Source organism: Peromyscus leucopus, chromosome 8a, assembly GCF_004664715.2.
Source record: "Peromyscus leucopus breed LL Stock chromosome 8a, UCI_PerLeu_2.1, whole genome shotgun sequence".
Lineage (NCBI taxonomy): Eukaryota > Metazoa > Chordata > Mammalia > Rodentia > Cricetidae > Peromyscus > Peromyscus leucopus.
The window spans coordinates 50063135-50086056 of NC_051085.1; the positions used below are offsets into that span (position 1 = coordinate 50063135).

At 53.6% G+C, this 22922-nt stretch overlaps 1 protein-coding gene across 1 annotated transcript in view; it reads left to right on the forward strand.

Annotated features, from left to right (window-relative positions):
- Map3k4 (mitogen-activated protein kinase kinase kinase 4) overlaps positions 1–22922 on the forward strand; it is a 66300-nt gene that overhangs the window by 2828 nt on the left and 40550 nt on the right. The window contains 3 exon segments of the mRNA XM_028866659.2: positions 10804–11097; positions 11100–12169; positions 21900–22142. Coding sequence (XP_028722492.2) covers positions 10804–11097; positions 11100–12169; positions 21900–22142 — 1607 coding nt within the window.

Consider the following 22922-nt stretch of genomic DNA (forward strand, 5'->3'; position numbering starts at 1 on the left):
TTATGTGACTGCTCCCCGCTCCTGTCCTGCTGGGTAGAAAATGCTGGAAAAGAGAGCCTGTCCCTTTTCCTCCTCAGCTGCTTAGAATTGCGTTTCATAGAATTGCCAAGTTTCAGGGATGGAAGGGGTCCGGGTCTCCTACGTGTCTTCTGTAGCTGCTTCAAATGAAGCAGCTGATTCTCTTGGGCCTTTGGAGTCGCAGCAGCCCCATCCCTGCCCAGGAACCTGCGAATCCTTTGCAACTTCTCTCTTGCTGCAGAGGATTAATATTGGTTGTGACGCTTAGAAACACAAACGGAAAGAGTCACTGACACTGTAGGAGCACCAGCTCTTCGGAGCGCATCGCCTGTTGTCTGCTTGTGTCTTTGCACTGTCCACTCTTGACAGCTGGCTTCTGTGCTCCATGCTTTGTGAGCTGCTTGCGCCTCAGAGTGACCCGTGCTCTGGCTTCTGGACCTGCTGTGTCACCTGTAGTCTGCCTGGCCTCTGGGTTTCTGTTTCAGATGCTCTTGTGGGTGTGTTAGAAAGCAGCTTCACATGTGTGACCCTGTGAATTATTGTTGTCAGAAACTTTGGTCACAGATGCCAAGAACAGAGGTAAGAGGCATCCATCCGGGGCACGTGGGCCGTCTTCGTGATTGTGGCCTTTGTATCGGAGCAGCGCAGTAGCTCCACAGAACTCATTTGCACTCAGAACTTAGCTGTGCAGGGTGATGCACCAGATTCCACACACAGGGGCTGTGTAGTGTGGTGCATGAGAGTCCACACGCTGGTGCTGTGTGGTGTGTAGTGTGGTGCACTAGAGTCCACACACTGGTGCTGTGTGGTGTGTTCACTGTACACACTGGTGCTGTGTGGTGTGTAGTGTGGTGCACTAGAGTCCACACCTTTTTTTTACAATCCCACACTGGTGCTGTGTGTGCGTGTGTAGGTATGTGTGTGTGTAGTGTGTAGTGTGGTGCAATAGAGTCCACACCCAGGTGCTGTGGGTGTGGGTGCATGTACAAAAAGGTGCTGTGTGGTGTGTAGTGTGGTGGTGCACACATGGTTTTAGTTGGTCCACACCCAGGTGCCAGGTTGCTTGGATCCCTGTCTGCTCAGGGACCTTCTGGGTGTGCGGCCACTGGCTGTCGTTCTCTGTACAATTAGTTTTTACAGGGTGTCGAGGGTCGTGTGGTACCTGTCACTGTACTACTTCAAACTAAAACATTGCTCTGTAACACTTCCTTTTCTTTGCCTTAAATCTTCAAGTAAAATGCAGTCCTCCATTGGTCATGTTTTCGAATTAACCGGCAGCCCCAGTTTCAGGGCCGGCAGACTTGGACTGGCTGTGTGGCATCTGGCTCCCCTGCCTGCGTCTCTCTTCCTGAACGGGCCCCCCCCCCCCCACTGTCGCTGCCGCGGCTGTCTCGTCTTCCTTCCTTCTCCCCCTGTCCTCTTGTCCGTCCGTGTTTCTCCTCATCCTTCCATCCACTCCACAGACACGTTCTCTTTCAGACGATGGATAAGACATGTTCCACCTTCTGCAGGGAGCCCACAGCCCAGAGGCGGCACGCTGGTGTGGTCGGGTGCACGAGGTCACCCAGGGTTCAGGGAGGGGCATCGAGAAGGCCACTGGAAGACTTCTGAACAAGTGATATTTGTACTGTGACCTGGCTGAGTCAGGGAGACCACGATTGCAGACTCACGCGTGAGTCATAATAATCTGCCGGTCCCTCAGTGTTTTGAAGAGCTTCTTAGAATTAATCAGATTGCTCAGATTTCTTTTCAGAGCTCCCCAAGGTCCGTGAACTGGAGCATTATTCCTGCTTTGCAGCCGCTCCGTGAGTCACACTGTTAACTTTAGGACTGTGGTCAGAGTTGGACTCACCTTTTGGACACACAGGTCCCTGATGAGATTTCCGTCATTCTGGTTCTCCACTGCCCTTTATAAACCACCTGAAGACTCTGGATGAGTGTGTGTGTGTTCATTGCTCATGATTCTGTCATGCAGATATTTAGACAACGTAGAAGGTCATCTGCCCGTGGTGTCTGGAGCCTTAGCTGGGGCAGATCCATTGGCTGGAAATACGGCTTGGCTAGGCCCGGCCCTAAGCCCTTGGCCCTTCTCCACGTCCGACTCCTGCCACCCTCCTGCCGCTCTCAGGTCCGGCCTTCCGCTTGACTTCCCTCATGTCTGGAGCTAAGCGACCCGATCGGCCCAAGACCAGGCGCCCGGCATGACCGCGCAGCACCGCCCTGCGTTTCCCCTTCCTGTTCTGGCGAGATTGACACGTGCCTGTGTAGCTTCCACGTCCTGGCCCGTGCTGCCAGCTGTCCTCCTCCCCCACCCGCGCACTGCTGCTTCTCCTCAGAGCCAACCGTTTTGCAGAGTCTCTAGCCCCACATCCCGGTCCTGACCGCTTCCTGCAGATGCTCGCCCTGCGAAGACCTTGGACGCACTCTTTTCAGTTCGCCATTTTCCGCTTGCTGCCCCCGCACCCCCGCCCCCCGCCTCGCCACCGCCACGCTCCGCCTGTGGACCGGACCGCACAGGGCCCCTCCTCGGTAACCCCAGAGGTTTAGCTGTCTGGTCGCGGAATTGGCCATGCGCTCTTGCTGCTGATCTCACCTTCCTCCCGGCTGTGCACCTCCCTCCGCTCCACTAAATGCCCCTCGTGCGACTAACGAAGCCCCCCGCACCTCCAGAGGGTTCACCCGAGAGCACGCAGTTCAGGCGCCCGGCTTGTCACCACACCACGGCGACTGTACTCGTTTTCTGCCAATGCGAAGTCCACTTGCTCTATAGATCCGATGATTCTGACCCCACAGTATCTACCTTTGGCTCAAGCACGTCGAGGCAAACCTTATCGCTTAGCTCGATTTAGCCAATGCTCTCTCTCACCAGCTCAGGCTCCCTCTGGACCCTCCTTCTACCGCGCCCTCGTGCCACCGCTCTGCGGGCATCAGAAGCGCCTCGTCTTCCTACGTTGAAAATCTATTTCCGGTGGACATCACAATACGTCCTAGTCCCTATGCGACTTTTCTGCTCACTCAGCTAACATGCGTGCTGGCACATCGCCGTAAACCTCAAACCAGGACCAACACTCAGGAAGGGGAGGAGACACTCTCGGTACCTAGAAGAGCACGTCGCCACCTCCTAGCGGCCGCCGCGACAAGCAGTCGCCACTCCCGACCAGGCCCGCGCAGCAGCTGCATTCCCTCAAGTGGCGGCCCCCCGCCCGCAGCAGTGCATCTCCCTACCGCCTGGCGCCCCCCCTCCCCCCGCGAGCACGCTCGCCATCCCCCTACGCGGCGCGAGCACTGCCATCCGACCGCGGCGCCGGAGCCCACCTGCATTCCGCTTTCCACCGGGCGCAGCGCAGTCGCCACTCCTCAGCGGCCCCCCCGCGCGCCCCCACGCACCCGCACTCCCTACCAGCGGCCGGAGCACTTGCCCATCCTCACGGCGCCGCCCCCCCCCCGCGAGCCACCCTCCCGTCCCCCTAGGCGCCCGACGAGGCACTGCGTCCCTCAGGCCTCCGCAAGCACTCGCGCCGCTACCTCCGGGCGCCGAGAGCCCACTCGCCCACTGCCCCTCAGGCGCCCCGCAGCACTCCGCATGCCTACGGGCGCGCAGCAGCTGTCATCCTACGGGCCCGCGAGCACCCCCCTGCATCCTAAGCTCGCGCCGCGAGCACTCGCCGTCCTAGCTTCCGCCCAGCACCTGTCGTCCAGCGCGGCAAGCACCTCTGCATCTTAGGTTCTCGCCTCCGCCCGGCCACGGCACCCTTGCCCGTCCCAGCGGCCCGCCCCCCCCCGAGCCACTGCACTCCCTAGCTTTGGCCGCGAGCACGCGTCCCACCGCGCGCCCCACGCACCTGCCCGTCCCAGCCGGCCCCGCCGCGAGCCAACGCCATCCTAGCTGCGCCACGCACTGCATCCACGCGGGCGCCCCGCCGACGCAACCTGCATCCCCTAGCGGCCCCACCCCTCCGCGCCAGCCACCCGCATCCTAGCACCTGCACCTCCCTACCCGCCGCCCCGCAGAGCACCGTCCCATCTAGCCACTGCGCTCCCCACGCGCCCGAGCAGCCCTGCATCCGCCCTACCGGCCCGCCGCCGGCAGCCGCTTCTGCTTGTCGGTACAAGCCTGCACCCGTCCAGCGACGCCGGCGCTTTCAAGACCTTAGTGGTACCCTAAGCACGCATCGCAGCGCGTCGCAAGCTGCTTTCCTCGCGCGTCGTGTGGGTGCCTTCCATTCTGTCAGCACCCCATTTGCAAACCGTCCCCACTGCTTGCTTTGGACACCGATTTCTTATGGCTCCTCTCCAACTTCAAATCAAGCATTCGTTCTGAGCAAACATCTACTCCTCGCGTGTCCTCCTGCCACCACACCATGCCCTGGAGTCCCCTGTTTCTGAGGCCTAGCGTACCCTTTCTCGGTTACGCCCCCTGCGCCTCCTGCTGCCTATGAAGGCGTCGGCCGCTTAACAACGGTCCCTACAGTAGTGCCCCCACGGCTCCGCTGCGCTCCCGGTAGCAACCTTCTCTTGCTTCTTCTCCCTCTAGCAGTGTGCTGCCAACGCCTTCCCTCCGTTTGTACTCTATACCCACTTATTCCAATCTCTTCGCGCTCTCTCTCCGCTGCCCTCGCTCTTCCAGCTGCGTTAACAATTTGCCCTGTTTTTCCGTAGCTACTGTGCTTTCTACCGCGGCGGCACTGCATGTCTCGCGCAGCTTACCCAATACTATACAAGCGCGCTAGGGTCAACACTCTTCTCCAACCAGCGCGAGCTCAAATGTCACACATCCACCATGCTCCGCTAAGACACACTGCGCCTCTCACAACACCCACGACAGCTCGCTGCCACCACCCCAGCAGCGTCAAAGCACCATGGTATCACCAGCAAAATCCACAGCGCTCCTGTGACCGACACAACAGGACCGGAACGAACCTGCACCATCAACGCACCGACTGCAGTGGTCCTCCTCCGCTACTCACTGCCCTCCATGCGCGACCCCCCCTGCCACGCCCCCTCGCCGACGCGTCACTCGGATCCTTCTTCCACGTTAACTCCCCGGCTCCGAATACACTGTCCTTCGAACCACTCCTGTCAGCTCTCCGTGCACTGACCTCTCCCAAGCCGCCCGGCTCTGCCACCCAGCACACAACGCCGCTAACCCGCACCGCGCCCACTGCACTGCCCGCGGCCTGGACAGGGATGCCCTCCACCTCGGATAAGACCAAGCGAGCTACCTGCCTGCTTCTTCCACAACAAGACGAGGTTTCGGTTCCCCAGCACCACTGCCACGCACAACCCCTCCCTCTATACCACCCTGTTCTCGGACTCCGCCCCCCCCCCACTCACCCCTCTTCCTCCACAGCTCTCAGGCAACCCCCTCGCGCACACATGCTGCACCCACAACATGCTCTAGCCACTATAAATACCAAAGCGAATAACTACAACCCCTTCGACAAACCCAATGAAGCCTCCACCCAACCCCTACCCGCAACTTTCTGCTCACCCACCCCCCTAGAAGCCTTCTCTTCTCCACCAATCGGCTCATTCGACGACTCGCGTCGTTACCAACCCCCATGTCCACCCTAAAGGCATAGGCCACACGCTCACTCAAAGCGCGATCGTGGCAAGCCCTGCCCCAGCTTCTCGTGTGCCCACGGCCGAACCACGACGCCCCCCCCTCTTACCTAAAGCCCCACCAGCAAGGCAAATCCTCAGCTGCATTCCTACCGTGAGCCACCAACCTGCCGCCCCCCCTCCCACACGCCCACCCCCCACGCCCCCCCCCCCCCCCGCCCCCCCCCGCCCCATCCCCCCCCCCCCCGCCCCCCCCCCCCCCCCCTGCACCCCCTGGCTGCCCTCATCACCGCTGACCACATTCCGCTCTCTAGCTGCCCTTTACCTAACTAAACTACTCACAAATGCGAATTGCTTCTCTCTCCCTCTGTTAATTCTAAAGCACGACAACATCTTCAAGGATTAGTGACTCTTTCCCTAAACACCACCCCTCAAGAAGTAACAGCACTACATCATTGGCCCCCTGCACCACCTTGTTCAACACCCACATTCCAGAAATCTCATAACGCTACAAGTACACGTCTCAATTACCAGCTATCCAAACGTGCGTGCAATCTCTCTTAAATTTTGCTTATCTCTGACGCGCACGCAGTCTCACAACTAAGCCCTTCGGCCTGCGCATTGGCACACTCCCACCAAATCACGACCGCAGGCTGGCCTCTCGAACCTCCATAGAACCTCATTGCGCAGCATAATCCACCATCTTCTGCTATCACCCATCACCTGCCCCTGCGCAGCCACGACTTACACACGAAATGGGTGCCTTCGCCGCGCTCGTGTCCGCTGCTGTGTGTGCTCGCTCGTGCTGTCGCTCGTGTGTGTGCCTGTCTCCGTCCGTCGCCCCGCCCCCGCCGCGCCCGTGCATGCGCCTTTCTTAATGAAGCAACCTGACGTAACACCAGACAAAGCCCAACCCCGTGACTATCAGACACCCCCCAGATACTGTGCCACTCCTGCGCGCACGTTGCCCAGGGCGCACCAAAGCCACTGACGCTGGAAAGAGCCCAAAGGGTGAGAATACATTTACTGCAAGGATTGCATAACATTCTTTCCTAATGCAGGTAGCGCCTTGCAAAGCCACCAGAAATAAGAAGTAGGAATCTCAGAAGACCCCTCATGACAGAAGCGTATTGACCTGGAAGAGTAAGATTTTCTCTCCTCAGAGCGAAGCCAAGCTCAAGCGCCGTACTTCGGTGGCCTGTTGCGCCTCCTTTGAACACACCGAATCAAGCGTTCCCTCCTCGCACCTGGAAACTTCGTCCCCCCCCCCCAGCCCCCCCCTGCCCCCCCTGTCGACGTCTTTTTCCTAAGCACACTTCCGACCTCTCACCAGTCCGCTGTTTTGATCCACTCCATTCGGGCAATCTTCCTGCCCCAATCACATTAACCCGTCATCTTTCGGATACTTCCCCCAAACTGTCATTCGATTAACAAGTCCACACAGCCAACGCACTTCCTTCTTCCAGGTCTTTGCCTCTCCCTTCCTTTACGCCCTCCCTAGACTCACCCGGTACCTGCCTTCTTCGCCAACTCAATCTTCCATTAGCGCACAATACTCCCAGCCCAGGGACCATCTTCTCCGGCACCACAAACCCCGCATTTTAGCTGAAGACCACCTCTCAACCAACCATCCCCAAGGAACAGACGTGCAGAAAGACACACCAACATCCTCCCACGACACCCACCTATCCCCTACAATAAACGGCGTCCTACTATGTCCCAATGAGACAGCTAGCCCAGCGGTCAGGCATATGGTTGCGTCTCCTCCCAGCTCTTGCTTTCTTGCCGCACAGATCGAAGCTCAACCCTCCTCTCTCGCCCGACATAGCCCTCCGCGATGACGTCCTCTCTAAACTCTCCCCCTGTTGACAGTTTCTCAGAACAAAGGGCTTTTACATCCCAGGTGCATTCAAGCTGTGACACAGGCTGCCTAGCTACTACTCTGCCCTGCCAGAAAACGACACAGAGGCGGTTATGGCTTCTAAAGAAAAACAGGCAGTTTTCTTTTACTCATGATTTATACTAACATTGTAGGCTCCTAACATTTTACCTAACCACTTCTAGGAAGGTAGTTTGAGCACATAAATTCCCTTTTTCTGACATATTAACCAATTTTAGCTCTTAGTTGACTCAACCACCTTTAACCACACCCGCTTTGGATTGTAAAAGAAAGCCTGCCTGAGGTAAACTCTTATGTGCCTTTCCGACCCTGAAAGACTTCAAGCCTGGGTAACCTCGCCTTGGCCAGAGAATTGCTGCTTTGTATAGGTATATAACCGAGAACCTCAGAGACTTTAAGACTAGAGGAACGAGGTGGAGGATGGGGAAGAACTAGATGGGAAAGAATAGATGGGAGAATGAAGGTAGAATTTAGAGGGAACAGCAGAAAAATGTAAAGAAATATATCAGGCAAGAAAGGAGCTAAGTATGAGAACAGAACTGAAGCTGTGCAGATAGACTTTGACTCAGAAGAATGAAGCGTATGGACTAAATAGAGTATCATGTACATAGATTCATTTGGTATCATTAAGACTAGATTCCTCAGCTGGTTGTAGATTTCTCCCACGGATCCTGGGAAAAGGCTATTAAGGGCTGGACCCCAATAGTCTTTGATACAGGTAGAATAAATAATAGTATAAATAACATTTCCATCAGTCTTCAGTTGTCACTAATTTAAAAAAGTACTAGGGACTGGCTCAGCAGTCAGGAGCACTGGCTGCTCTTGCAGAGGACCCGGGTTCTATTCCCAGCAAAGATGTGGTGGCTCGTAATCATCTGCAGTTCCATTTCTGGGTAATCCAAGGCTTTCTGGCCTCAGTGGGCCCCAGGCACACATGTGGTGCACAGATAGACATGCAGGCAAAACACCCATGCACACAACAGACAAATAAATAAAACAGTTTTATGCTTAAAAATGTAGTAAACTTCTGTAGCCAAACTGTTAGCAAGGTGGCTCAACCCTATCACCCAGTGAAGACAGGCCAATGAGTGAATCTCTTTGGGTCTTAGTTAACAGTAAGTACTCCGTGGTTGTAAGTACTCCATGGTTGTTGCACAGGTTTAAAATGTAAGGCCTTTGCAGCAGCGTCTGGTAGAGACCTGGAGCTGCCTGGGACCCACATGGTGGAAGGAAAGGACCTGTTCCCACAGTTCTCCTCTGCCCGCACTGTGCACACTCCGGCACATACGTGTGTGTGTGCTGGCATAAACAGATGATTTAGAAATCATTTTTGATGGGTTATAGCATCAGTGTAAGGTGTATAAGCTATAAATATACTGGAAATTTGTTTAACCCTTATTTTAAAATAATTTAATTAGAAAGCAAATTGATCTTGTTCAAATTTTCCTTGGTGCATTGATTTTTAGATGTATTGCTCTGTAACTCATGTGAACACACCTCATTCCGTCAAATCTGAAGACATAATTGTGATCAGATGCTTGCCCTTGACATAGTGTGTTCTTCTAACTTAGACTCTTGCCTATTTAGAGACTCTTATACTTTGCATACTTACAAATGATAAAGAAAAACATCGTTTCTTACCTACACACGTGTAAAGAAACCTATACCTGGAGTATCCTGGTGACTGTGTGCCTGAATCTTACATGTCACCACTGACCATGCCCCATTCTGACCCCAGAGATGATCAGAGAGGGGGTCTGCATCCAGGACTCGGAACAAGGTGTGTGGGGTCCGGGTGGTGGGGCTCGGGTGGTGGCGCAGGTTATCAAGGAAGTTGGGATGGGGATGGGAAAAGCCGGGACAGACCAGGGGAGAGTCAGCTTCAAGATCTAAGCTTTGGAAACATTAGCATTCACATAGTGAGTGGGCCCCAAAGGCCGCTCGCTGTCTGTGTTCAGGAGGCTCTGGGATGAGAGGCTTAGGCATGGCTGGCGAATGGTGGTAAAATGTAAACACAAAGGCAGATGTGTGTGTTCACTCCGAAGTTTGATATCAACTCATTGGAGCCTTTACATTGGTCTGGAGGAACTGTGTGAGATTTACTTTGCTTTTGCATTGCTTTGGAATGACTCCCTATGCTAATATGGCAGACGGGGTGAGTTAAAATGGATGGGTCTAGCCGGGCGGTGGTGGTGCATGCCTTTAATCCCAGCACTCGGGAGGCAGAGGCAGGCGGATCTCTGTGAGTTCGAGGCCAGCCTGGTCTCCAAAGTGAGTTCCAGGAAAGGCGTAAAGCTACACAGAGAAACCCTGTCTTGGGGGGAAAAAAAAAAAATGGATGGGTCTATGTGTCTTCAGTTCTGTTCACCTTCAGGTCGTTCGTTTGTGACAGAGAAGGAAGCAGGAGATGAAATCAGCGCTCAGCAGTTTTGTTCATCAGTTGTCTTTCTGCTCTTTCTGGAAGTAATCTTGAGGGGCTTTAAGCATTTCTGGTATTTTTGCGTATGTCTGTGGTGTTGTGTGCTTGCGTGTGTATGGGCACATTCGTGTGTTCAGGTGTGTGTTCATGTTCGTGTGTGTGTGTGAGTGCGCGCGCATGGGGAGGGCAGAGGTCAGCACTGGGCTTTGCCCTGATTCCTCTGCAGTGTCTTTACTGTGGCAGGGTCTCTTGGTGAACCTGGAGCTCACGGATTCAGCAGCACTCACTGGCCAGCAGGTTCTCAGAGATCCTCTGCCACCACCCAGCAGCACTGGTTATAGATGGTCCTCATGCCCACCTGACTGATGTGGGTGTTAGGGATCCAGTCTGCTTGAGTGGCCAGTACCTTACCCACTGAGCGTCTTCTCAGCCCAGTGCCTCTCGTTCTGATGGCACGTCACCTCATCCCACCAGGAAGAAGAGGGAGGGACCCAGGAGATTTAAATAATTTGCTTCTAAATGAAACAAAATTTGCTAGGACTAAGGCAGGGATTGGCTGTTCTCTTGAACCCAGTCTCTGTCACGTTTCCCTTGCCATTCCCCCTTCTTAAAGTTGAAAGTGGTTGCATCAAATTGAGGGGTTCAGTACATCTTGTAGTGTTGAATGTGACAGTTTGATCAGTGGTTGTGAGTATAAAAAAAACACAAGTATATAGTAAGAAAAAGGAAGACAGTCATTAAAAAATTACAGTGTGTGTGTTGATTACTTCCAGTTTCAGCTTATGGAACTTGTATTCCTCACAGTGATAGCCTGAGTGTAAACGCATGTGAGTATCAGTTTGGTTTAAAACAGTGACCAGCTTCAGATCTTAGAGCTTTATACTGTTGATTTTGTTTTCAATAGAAAAAATGAACACACCAAATCAATCTCCACATAAAGATGCGGGGAAGGGGGTGGAGCCCGTGGAAGAATACAGCTACAAGCAGGAGAAGAAGATCCGAGCCACTCTGCGGACAACAGAGCGAGACCATAAGAAGAACGCACAGTGCTCCTTCATGTTGGACTCGGTGGCCGGGTCTTTGCCAAAAAAATCGATTCCCGATGTGGATCTCAATAAGCCTTACCTCAGCCTCGGCTGCAGCAACGCCAAGCTGCCGGTCTCTATGCCCATGCCTATAGCCAGAACTGCCCGGCAGACTTCCGGAGTGACTGCCCAGCGGATCGCTTGAAGTTCTTTGAAACACTGCGCCTTTTGCTAAAGCTTACCTCAGTCTCGAAGAAGAAGGACAGGGAGCAGAGGGGACAGGAGAACACGGCTGCTTTCTGGTTCAACCGATCGAACGAACTGATCTGGTTAGAGCTCCAGGCCTGGCACGCAGGCCGCACCATCAACGACCAGGACCTCTTTTTATACACGGCTCGCCAAGCCATCCCGGACATTATCAATGAAATCCTCACGTTCAAAGTTAATTATGGGAGCATCGCCTTCCCTAGAAATGGAGCTGGTTTCAATGGCACCTCCCGAGAAGGGCCGTGCAGAACCCCTCACGGGGCGAACAGTACGGGCTGTTCCACGTACCACGAGCACCTCCAGCGCCAAAGGGTCTCGTTTGAGCAGGTGAAGCGGATAATGGAGCTGCTGGAGTACATGGAAGCACTTTATCCGTCGCTGCAGGCTCTGCAGAAGGACTATGAACGATACGCCGCGAAGGACTTTGAGGACAGGGTGCAGGCGCTCTGTCTGTGGCTGAACATCACGAAAGATCTAAATCAGAAGTTGAGGATTATGGGCACTGTTCTGGGAATCAAGAACTTGTCAGACATTGGCTGGCCAGTGTTTGAAATCCCTTCCCCTCGGACATCCAAGGGCCACGAGCCGGAAGACGAGGGTGAGGACACAGAGGGAGAGCTGAGAGAGCTGGAGAGCGGAGCAGAGGAGAGCGATGGAGAGCGAACCCCCAGTCCGCCGAGGGTTCCAGAGCTCAGGCCGTCCACGGACAGCTTCTGGGACGCCCACTCACAGGACTGCACCGCCAGGAGACTGGAGAGGCTCGAGTCCGAGGAGGACTCTGTGGGCTGGGGAGCCGCGGACTGTGGCCCCGAAGCCGGCTCTCGTCGGCATTGCCTGACTTCTATTTATAGACCGTTCGTGGACAAAGCGCTGAAGCAGATGGGGCTGAGGAAGCTGATCGCACGGCTTCACAAGCTGATGCACGGCTCGCTGCAGAGGGCTCGCGTAGCCCTGCTCAAGAGCGACCGCCCAGTGGAGGTAGGTTTCGGCGGGTGCTGTGCCGGCACGGCGCGGCTTTAACCCCACTCACTGTGTAGATTGGTCACATGGACTTGATAGTCTTGCCATGACAAGGCACAAACGGTAGATATAGGTTGCATATGTAAATGTTGCTATAAAGTACTATGGTAAGGGGATCTATGAACAGCTCATCCGGGTTTAATGAAGTACGAGGAGGTGGTACGTGGATGGAAGACGCAAACTGTAAAGTGGGGAGCTGGTCCTGGGTGACCACAAGCTGCAGCTGAGTCAGTAATAAAGTTGGCGTCATAGGCAGGTATTTCAAAGTGGGCATGGCCTCCAGAGTCACAGATCAGCCATTCATTCACTCACTCATTCATTAACTCATTCATCCTAGTCCTGAGAGGCCTTGTGCATGTTAGGCAGGTGCCTCCACCACTGGGCTGGATCTCTTCACTCATTCATTCACTTGCTCACTCATTCATTCATTCACTCACTCATTCATTCATCCATCCTTGTCCTGAGGCGCCTTGTGCATGTTAGCAGGAGCTCCACCACTGGGCTGGATCTCTAGCTCTTTGGATTCTTGGAGAAAGCTCATTCTGGGCTGGGAGAGAGCTGAATGCTAAGCCCTGGGTCTGGTCTTGGTCTCTAGCATGGTAAAACAACAACCACCGAACAGCAGAGATCTCCAAACCAGAAATGGAAGCAGCCTGCCACCGTACTGTGTAGAAAGCCCGCTTGGGTTACTGGAATTTAAAAAGATGCAAGTTAGAGAGAAATGTAAAGATTCCCCGAAGAGGAAAGCCTGTCTGTACCACTTGTCAGGGCTAACGTGCTCAGTGCAGCTGGACGGACCTGGTCGTTAATGTCCATCCTTCACCTTTTGGGAGTTCTTGAGAGGAGAATGTCCACTGGCGGAAGCAGGCTATAATTGGATTTTGAAAGCTTGACACTTTAGAAGTTCCTTACTGTTCAGGGTGGTAAAATTAAGAAGGGCATGTTGTGGGGCCCTGACCTAGAGAGTCCAAAACAGAAAGAATAGTTTTTCTCTCTGGAGTCTGTGTGTACAGATGGCTGACAGCAAGAGTTCTCCGTCCTCTGAGATCCCAAATTCCTGGGCTAGTTGGTGGGTCCACTTTTAGAAGCCATATGTGTATATACGTACCACTTTAATTTTTTTTAAGATTCAGTTGATTGTATAATCTGGCTCGGAGTCAGAAATGATGTAAGGCATTTCCATAAGGCAGAAGACACCTGAGGAGAAACCAGGTTTTGCACGCTCTGTGTCTGCATCCTCACGGTCAGGCCAAGCACTCACATGCGCAGCAAACCAAGTTTCTTTCCTTTTCAGACACAAATCACTGTGATAAGATTTCATCGTGCAGATTTCACAGAGCAAAGCTGTAGATGTAAAATAAGGATTTTCTGCTGATTTCACATGGTGAATTCTGTACTTTAGGAATTTGTCCACAGAGGCATCGGGATACGTGTGGCGAGGCAGGGTCGATTTTTTTTTTAATTATTATTTTTAATGAAAAAGTGATAGTTTTGAGGTGATACTCTGGCAAAGGCTGTATTGAGAGCTCCCTGCAGACGGCTGAAGTAGGAAGCTTCCCTGTTTGAGTCAGGTTCCTACAGTGTCCGTCAGTCAGAGTCGCAGGTATGACTGGAGCCCTGCGGCAGAGGCTAGCCACACTGACAGGCAAGGCCGTGAAGTTACCGTTAACTTGGTGCGCGAGGAAGAGTTTGTATTCATCCCCACTTCAGGAACACAATGCCTGTAAGTGGAGGTCTGCATGCACGTGTGCTGTGTACATGCGTGACCTGTGTGCTGTGCACACTTGCGCTTATGTGTGTGTACACACTCTCATCCTGAGTTTATTCTGTCTTAGTCACGTTACTACGTCTTTCTGGGAAAGAGCCAGAATTGTTTTCAAGGCTGGAGAAGAATTTCATTAAAGTTTCAAAGAAAAACCCCAGGGTAGGCCAGCTGTGAGTCTCAGCAGCTGCCTAGAGAAGGAAGACGACGAGCAGAGCAAAGGGAGGGCCGCACCACACCACACCACCGGAGTCAAGCTGCCATGGAGGTCGGCAGCCTGGGGGGAGAGGGGCCCAGAGTGTGAGGGAAGCAGGCTGAGAAGAGAGAGCAAGAAAACAGGAAGGTTGCACTCTGCTGAGCTACCAGAAGTGGGCGGCCTGTGGGGCTGCCTGCTGCCCCTGGGCAAGCAGCTCCCAGAGCCCAGTTTTAAACCCCAGTAGCCAGGCCCCGTCTCCAGAGTGACTCCTCACCACTGACTCAGACTTTTTGATCCTCAGACTTCTGTCTGGGAAATGCATGTAATGATGCCTTCCTGTCTACCCACAGAGTAGTTGAGGCCTCAAAAGACAGTTGTATATATAGTAACACCTGTATGTGTCGATTACAAACTCCTTTATTTTTAGGATTATTGTTACATTACTATTTTTTTCCTCTATCAAAGCAAAGTCTAAATCAGTGTGGACTTCTCTTTATTTTAACAATGTTATTTTCCTTTTAATCTCTTCCAATAATGGTCCCTTTGGAGGCGTTTGAGGCCTGGGGTGAAATGTTGTTGGGGCAGTGAGGCCAAGCCCTGCTACAGTGAGGCCGAGCCCTGTTACAGTGAGGCCGAGCCCTGTTACAGTCTTACAGTGAGGCTGAGCCCTGCTGCAGTGAGGCCGAGCCCTGCTGCAGTGAGGCCGAGCCCTGCTACAGTGTTACAGTGAGGCCGAGCCCTGCTGCAGTGAGGCTGAGCCCTGCTACAGTGTTACAGTGAGGCCGAGCCCTGCTGCAGTGAGGCCGAGCCCTGTTACAGTGTTACAGTGAGGCCGAGCCCTGCTACAGTGTTACAGTGAGGCCGAGCCCTGCTGCAGTGTTACAGTGAGGCCGAGCCCTGCTACAGTGAGGCCGAGCCCTGCTGCAGTGTTACAGTGAGGCCGAGCCCTGTTACAGTGAGGCCGAGCCCTGCTGCAGTGTTACAGCGAGGCCGAGCCCTGCTGCAGTGTTACAGTGAGGCCGAGCCCTGCTGCAGTGTTACAGTGAGGCCGAGCCCTGCTGCAGTGAGGCCGAGCCCTGCTGCAGTGTTACAGTGAGGCCGAGCCCTGCTGCAGTGTTACAGTGAGGCCGAGCCCTGTTACAGTGTTACAGTGAGGCCGAGCCCTGCTACAGTGTTACAGTGAGGCCGAGCCCTGCTGCAGTGAGGCCGAGCCTGCTACAGTGTTACAGGAGGCCGAGCCCTGCTACAGTGTTACAGTGAGGCGAGCCCGCTCAGTGTTACAGTGAGGCCGAGGTAGTGTTACAGTGAGGCCGAGCCCTGTACAGTGTTACAGTGAGGCCGAGCCCTGCTACAGTGTTACAGTGAGGCCGAGCCCTGCTACAGTGTTACAGTGAGGCCGAGCCCTGCTACAGTGTTACAGTGAGGCGGAGCCCTGCTGCAGTGAGGCCGAGCCCTGCTACAGTGTTACAGTGAGGCCGAGCCCTGTTACAGTGTTACAGTGAGGCGAGCCCTGCTACGTGTTACAGTGAGGCCGAGCCCTGCTACAGTGTTACAGTGAGGCTGAGCCCTGTACAGTGTTACAGTGAGGCCGAGCCCTGTTACAGTGTTACAGTGAGGCTGAGCCCTGCTACAGTGTTACAGTGAGGCCGAGCCCTGTTACAGTGTTACAGTGAGGCCGAGCCCTGTTACAGTGTTACAGTGAGGCCGAGCCCTGCAGTGTTACAGTGAGGCCGAGCCCTGCTGCAGTGTTACAGTGAGGCCGAGCCCTGCTGCAGTGTTACAGTGAGGCCGAGCCCTGCTGCAGTGTTACAGTGAGGCCGAGCCCTGCTGACAGTGAGGCCGAGCCCTGTTACAGTGTTACAGTGAGGCCGAGCCCTGACGTGACAGTGTTACAGTGAGGCCGAGCCCTGCTCAGTGTTACAGTGAGGCGAGCCCTGCTGCAGTGTTACAGGAGGCCGAGCCTGCTGCAGTGTTACAGTGAGGCCGAGCCCTGTTACAGTGTTACAGTGAGCCGAGCCCTGCTGCAGTGAGGCCGAGCCCTGTGCAGTGTTACAGTGAGGCGAGCCTGCGTGCAGGAGGCCGAGCCTGCTGCAGTGTTACAGGAGGCCGAGCCTGCTGCAGTGAGGCCGAGCCTGCTGCAGTGTTACAGTGAGGCCGAGCCCTGCTGCAGGTTGTGAGGCGAGCCCTGCTGCAGTGAGGCGAGCCTGCTGCAGTGTTACAGTGAGGCGGGCTGAGGAGGCCCTGCTGCAGTGTTACAGTGAGGCCGAGCCCTGCTGCAGTGAGGCCGAGCCCTGCTGCAGTGTTACAGTGAGGCCGAGCCCTGCTGCAGTGTTACAGTGAGGCCGAGCCCTGTTACAGTGTTACAGTGAGGCCGAGCCCTGCTGCAGTGAGGCCGAGCCCTGCTGCAGTGAGGCCGAGCCCTGCTGCAGTGTTACAGTGAGGCCGAGCCCTGCTGCAGTGAGGCCGAGCCCTGCTGCAGTGAGGCCGAGCCCTGGTACTCGCAGCAGCGGCGTGCGAGCCTGGGCGGCCCTGCGTCGGTGTTGGCCCCTCCAGATTGGCCCCTGCTGCAGACAGGGCAGAGCGTGCCTGTGATTGCGTTCGGTCTTTGTGGTTTCTGGGCTGATCCCATTGAAGGATTTTAGAGGAAAGAAATAACATTTATTTGTGATATTTGTGTTTTTCTTGTGTATGACTTTATATCTTTATTCCTTTTGATTAAGTTACTTGTAATCAGTTTTGTAAATAACATTTAATAACCCTCTGGAAGCATGTCCTGAAAAAACACTTTTCCTCTAAAGCTTTATTGCATTTATTGTTTAAAAGAATGGCAAACTAGGAATGTCCCGAGCCTGCTTGCATTTGTTTTAGTAACATGAGCAGCACCCATGTTAATGGCCTGCGTAAACTCTGTGATTGTTGCTCCCTGTGGCTGCAGACTGACTCCCCAGGACACACCCCGACCTTGCAGACCCGCTCCAGTTAGTGGATGGGTTGCTTGTCAGAGCTCACATGTAAGGCACTTGTTTGCGATCTCAAAGAGTGTTCTCTGAGAGGCTCTCGGTTATCACACGAAACGCATGGAAGCCTGTATGATAGACTCGTGATGCCGGCAGCATCTGCCCGAAGCCAGGACAGGCTCATGGAAGAGGGAGAACCTGGATGAAGCTCTAGTCTTCCCTCCTGGGCACCTCGAGCTGGCCTGAGGTCTTGGCTGCGTCCTTGTTTGTCCCCGGTTCTCTTGCTCCTGTGTGGTGGAGCCTGCTTGGCTCTCAGGGGCCTCCGCTTCCTCTCACCTTGCCGTGATCCAAATTTCCGAGTGTCTGGTGGCCATTTCCAAATAGCAGGCCGGGCTCCCTGATTGTGTGTGTGTTTGCGCGTGTGCACGCGCACACTTCCAGTCTCGATGCCTGCCTCCCTTTCTGTAGACACTGCCTGTGAGTACAGTGACCCTGGCCCTTCCCAGCAGTGACTGCGCCGCATGGCTGCTGGCTGTCTTCCCTGTGCGCACAGGTCTGTGGTTACGTGTCCGTCTGCCTGAGGCAGAGACCAGGCCTTTGCTGTAGTGCTAGCATGACACCACCTCTTTGCTCCGTAGTTTAGCTTTTTCCCCCCTGGTGACAGCATGTCTGGTATACTGTGCTCCTTTACCTTGTGGGGACTAAACCCAGAGTCACCATTAGAGTTCAAGTATTTCCCTTTGCTATTGTCTTTTTGTAGTGCACTTTCCTAGCGCTCCTCAGGGAGGTTATATTTCTTTTCCTATAGTATATTAGGTATTAACACTACTTGGCGGCATTTGGTATCTTACCACAGATACTGAGAAAGTGCTCGGTTACTGTCTTAATTACTTTCTTAGGTTAGAAATTATCGTGTAATTATATGTTTAATGGCCAATAAAATACTGTTTGTCTTTGGCGGTTAAACGCTATGCCAGTCTGCCCTGTAGCACAGGACCCCGAGGAGGCTGCCTTTTCTTTATGTGTAGAGTGGACACAGCATGGAGGCTAGGCTGCCACTTAGTCCTCCCAGGTGCCAGGCAATGTCCTTTCTCTGCTTTACCCCGAGGACACTGGGTTAGAGAGGAGGCGACCTTCTCCAAATCACGCCTTGTGGATTGTTAGAAGGACCTTAGCTCTCGGACTTTAGAACCTGCCTGGTTTCCAAGCCTGGCTACACATGAGCATTACCCAAAGAGCCACCTCTGCCTGTCCTGGATAGCAGGTTAGAATCTTCTAGTGTAGAACGCAGGGCTGACATGAACAAATCTGTGGACCTTACAAGTAGCCAGGCTAGCCCGGTGCAGTTCTGAGCCAGCCACTGTACGTACCCGGGAGGCTGCGCTAATCCCCTCGCTGCCATTCAGTGCGCAGGCACATGCTGCGGGGAAGCTGCCCGGGGTAACTTGTTTGCCCCAGTTCTTGCCTGTCCGATTTCCTAAGTCAAGTTACAAGAAGTTTGAGTGACAGCCTGGAAGCACATACTCGCTCATTTGCCTAGAGGTTTTCCGTTTTAAAACAGACTTACGTGGGAGAGGCTGTGCCGCATGGCTTCACAGCTGAGAGCCAGCAGGGTCAGACCTCACAGTAAGATTGGAGGGACGCAAGTCTAGGGGAGAGCCAGATCCCATGGTAACAGCATAGCAACGGAGAGGAGAGAGCCAGAAGCAGCCTGCACCTGAGGAGGAGGAGGAGGGTCAAGGAACTGGGTCAAGGGCGCACACTGTATGCAACAGCACCCGGATAGGAACCCAGAAGTCTGGCTAGGCCAGGCCTGCCCTTGGCAGTACTGTACTGACTCCTAGAGTTAACGTTTTGTCTCACACGTTTTTAAAGGTAATATACCTATCATATACACATATAATACTACTTTTTAACTTAGTGGCTCATATTTTAAATGGGAGGAGTTCATCTGCAACTTCAGGTTGAGAGTTTCCCTTGGAATAACCAGGGTTGGTGATTCTGGGCCTCGTTCCCACTCAGAGTGCTGGCTGGAGCTGACCAGCGGCATAAGAGTGAGTTCACCCAGCCCTGCCCACATCCAGTGCACCCTTGTCTGCTTACCTGCTTGGCTCCATAGAAGTTTCAGTTTGTGATGACATCCTTAAGTAGCACAGGAACAGATCTGAGAACCGGGACTTACTGGTAATAGGTCTGGGGGGTCAGATGTTTCGTGGTGCTGGTGGGGGAGCTAGAGAAGAATCGTGGTAGGTCTTGTGGGAGTGATCACCATTAACTTACTGGTCAAACAGTTGGCCCGGCATCCCTGGAATTAACTGGAGATAAACAGCCTTTTCCTCAGAACCAGTGAGTGCTCTGCCAGGGAACTCCTGTAAATAACTGAGCCATGGTCGATATGGCTGAGTAACTAAGCATGCATTTGAAAGACATGCAGATTGTGAGAAACACGCTCCCTGAGGCAGCCACAGATAGCCCCCAGGATTGGGCATTCAGGCCTCCTCTTGAGAGACTGAGTCTTTTGTCAGGGATTGACCTGTGCAGAATCCCAGCACATAATTGCTACAGTCAACACAGTGTAAGACCTTACACCGACCTTCCGGGGTACAGTGAGGAGGGCGTGGTCTTCACGGGTACTAGTGCACACTGAGTTTCAACTAGAAGGACAAGCCAAGCCTGGGAACAGAGCTATGCAGGAGGTGATTCAAAGAGGTCAGTGGGTTAAGATGTCAGGATCTGGAGAAGCTATGGAAACCCAGCTAGGAAGTGCAGAAGGTGGACAGAAAGAGCCCAGGAAGTAGAGTGCACAGAACTCAAGTATGGCCCAAGGTGGCTGAGAGCCATCCTGGCGAGGGTAATTGACACCAGTCGTCTAGTCAGCATCCAGGGCTTACTGTAAGTCAGCTCGTGAGCCCTGGGAAGTTGTAGCGGATGTACAGCGTAGATCGGACTTAAGATGCCTTTGGCCGCATTCTCTCCAAAGCAAAGGGGTGGGAGACATAGCAAATGGTTTTTCTAAGTCCCTTTTCAGTTTGTTCTACTTCATCTGTAGAAGGTGGACGGTGAATGGGGGCGGGGAGAATGTATGCATGTGTTGAGGCTAGACAAGTAATTTATACTAAGCTATAATCCCCAGCCAGGTCTTCTTTTAAGATAAACAGCCTGAGGGACTCCTCAATGCTTCTAGAACCATAGAGCCAATTAAATGACCCAGAGCCAGCCTTTTTGACTTTTGAGCCCTGATTTTCACCCCCTCGTTGAACTATGATATTTCTATGATGACAGTCAAAATGATCTCAAGGGACAGTGTGGTTGGCGTGCTTCAGGGTGCAACAAATCCTTAGGAAGGTGTCATAGGTGAATCTTGGACATTAGGATGAGGTAGGGAAATTCCTAGAGGAGCAAGGGGCCCGGGCCAGCGTCAGCATGATGGACACATGCGTGAGGGCCAGAGAGCCCTGCAGAGAGATGAGGCCATCCGGGAGGGTGGGAGCTGGGCCAAGACTTTAGTTGATAGATGGAAGGAGGCCTTGAAAGGCCAGGGGAGTCGGTGCCTACAGCAAACACTGGTCCCCGTAGAGCCTGGCTAAGGCTACAGTCTAGATGCCATCAGGTGAGTCCCGAGTGTGTCTTGAGCTTGGCATCTGTGTAAGGAATAATGAAAGGTCAAGCTGTGAGTGGAGAACAGTGAAGGGTTCCCTAAGTGACAAGGAGGACGACAGGCACCGATGACAATCATGCAGAGTGAGCTGCAGTTGGAGATGCAGGAAGGTGAGACTGTCAGACTCTGATGACCTCACTTAATAAAAGGGTCAAGGTTTTTTTAATACTGGTGATAGATAGAGGTGGTGGTGATGATGGTGGTGGAGGTGGTGATGGTGGAGGTGATGGAGGTGGTGATGGAGGTGATGGTGGAGGTGATGGAGGTGGTGATGGAGGTGGTGGTGGTGGAGGTAATGGTAGGGGTGGTGGTGGTGGTGGAGGTGGTGGTGGTGGTGGAGGTGGTGATGGAGGTGATGATGGAAGTGGTGGTGATAGTGGTGGAGGTGGTGGTGGAGGTGATGGTGGAGGTGATGGTGGAGGTGATGGAGGTAGTTATGGAAGTGGTGGTAGTGGAGGTGATGTGGAGGTGATGGAGGTGATGGAGGTGGTGGTGGAGGTGGTGGTGGACATGGTGGTGGACATGGTGGTGGTAGTGGTGATAACAGAGGCTTCCTAATGATGGGAGGAAGTTTCAGGCCCTCTGCTTTCTGAGGGAAAGCTTAAGAATTTGAGAGGGGACAACTGTGGGAGAGGGAGGACACCCAGACACACAGCAGGACCTCCAGGCACATACGGTGACAGGTGACCGGGGCGGCAGTGCAGAAACTGTCTTCTGCGGCATCAGGAAGCGTGACTCCGAATGAATGCAGGCTTGACGGAGCTGTCTTTTATTTTCACAAAACAGCTGTTGAGGAGTTTTGTAATCTTGTTTTCTTGTAATTTAGCAAGTCCTTGATTTCTCAGTCTAGACATGATTGTAGATAGCGCCGCGTGTATTGTGTCCACCGGGTTTGTTTTGAAAAGAGACTTCCCCGCCCTGCCCTCGATGACAGTGTAAGTTGGCTAGCACACTGGGACCTGGCAGGGTCTGTGCAGATGTTGAATTGTTGGAGATTCTTATCATTTAGAACGAGAACCGTGTAGCTACCTCAGCAGGTTGTAGCAAAGCCTATGACCACAGCTTCAGGCAGTGTCCCGCGCACAGTTTTAATCTGTCTTGAACTTTTGCTGCAGTTCTCTGACTTTCCAGGTCCCATGTGGGGCTCGGATTACGTGCAGTTGTCGGGGACACCTCCTTCCTCAGGGCAGAAGTGCAGCCCTGTGTCCTGGGAAGAGCTGAGGGCCATGGACCTGCCTTCCTTCGAACCCGCCTTCCTTGTGCTCTGCCGAGTCCTGCTGAACGTGATCCACGAGTGTCTGAAGCTGCGGCTGGAGCAGAGGCCTGCTGGCGAGCCTTCCCTCCTGAGCATCAAACAGGTTTGTTTCAGATTCTTGTTTCTCACACGGTGCTCGCTGCCCGACGGCGCCTTCCTCTTTCCTCCCCCAGTTACTGCAGACAGCGAAAAGAACACGTCTTAGCGTTTGTTTTGACTAGTTCAGGGGCAATCTAGAATGTTCTTTACCTATAGCCCCCAAAGATAAGAGTGCATTTCGGCTCTTTGACCATTCACTTCTTTCTGGAAAGTCGAAGAACAGGATGTGCTGTGACTGTCAGTCCATCTGTCAGTCTTGTTGACTGGTGACACTTGAGCTCAGACCCGGGGCCTTACATGCCAGGTGACACGTCCCTGAGCTGTATCTCCGATTTATCCCTGCAAGACAGTTTAAGTCCACCTGGGTTCTCTCTTCTTGTATTGGAGGCATGTGTAGATAGGAAAACGTCTGGGGATAGCCTGGACTGGGTGCTGGCTTAAGCAGCCGTGGAGCGTCAACGGTAGGGCCAGCTTTTTCCTTCCGAGCTGTGGGTCTTCACTTCGTGGGGCTGTTTCAGGAGCAGCAGCCGCGGGATGACTGGAAGGAGTTTGATTGGACAGAGCGAAGGCTGAGGAGTGTCTCTTAGGCTTTGTGCTGCTAGCATGTTGACGTGAACTGTAAAGTAAAGCCTTTCAGATCCTCACAGCCACCTGCTAGAGGCTGAAGGGCTACGTGACTCTGGGACTCACAAGACAGTGCCGTTGAAGACAGACAGGGGAATTGGGTCCCACAGCAGGTCCAGAGGGGGTATGTGTCTGTTTGGTCAAGGGTAGACCAGGGTGA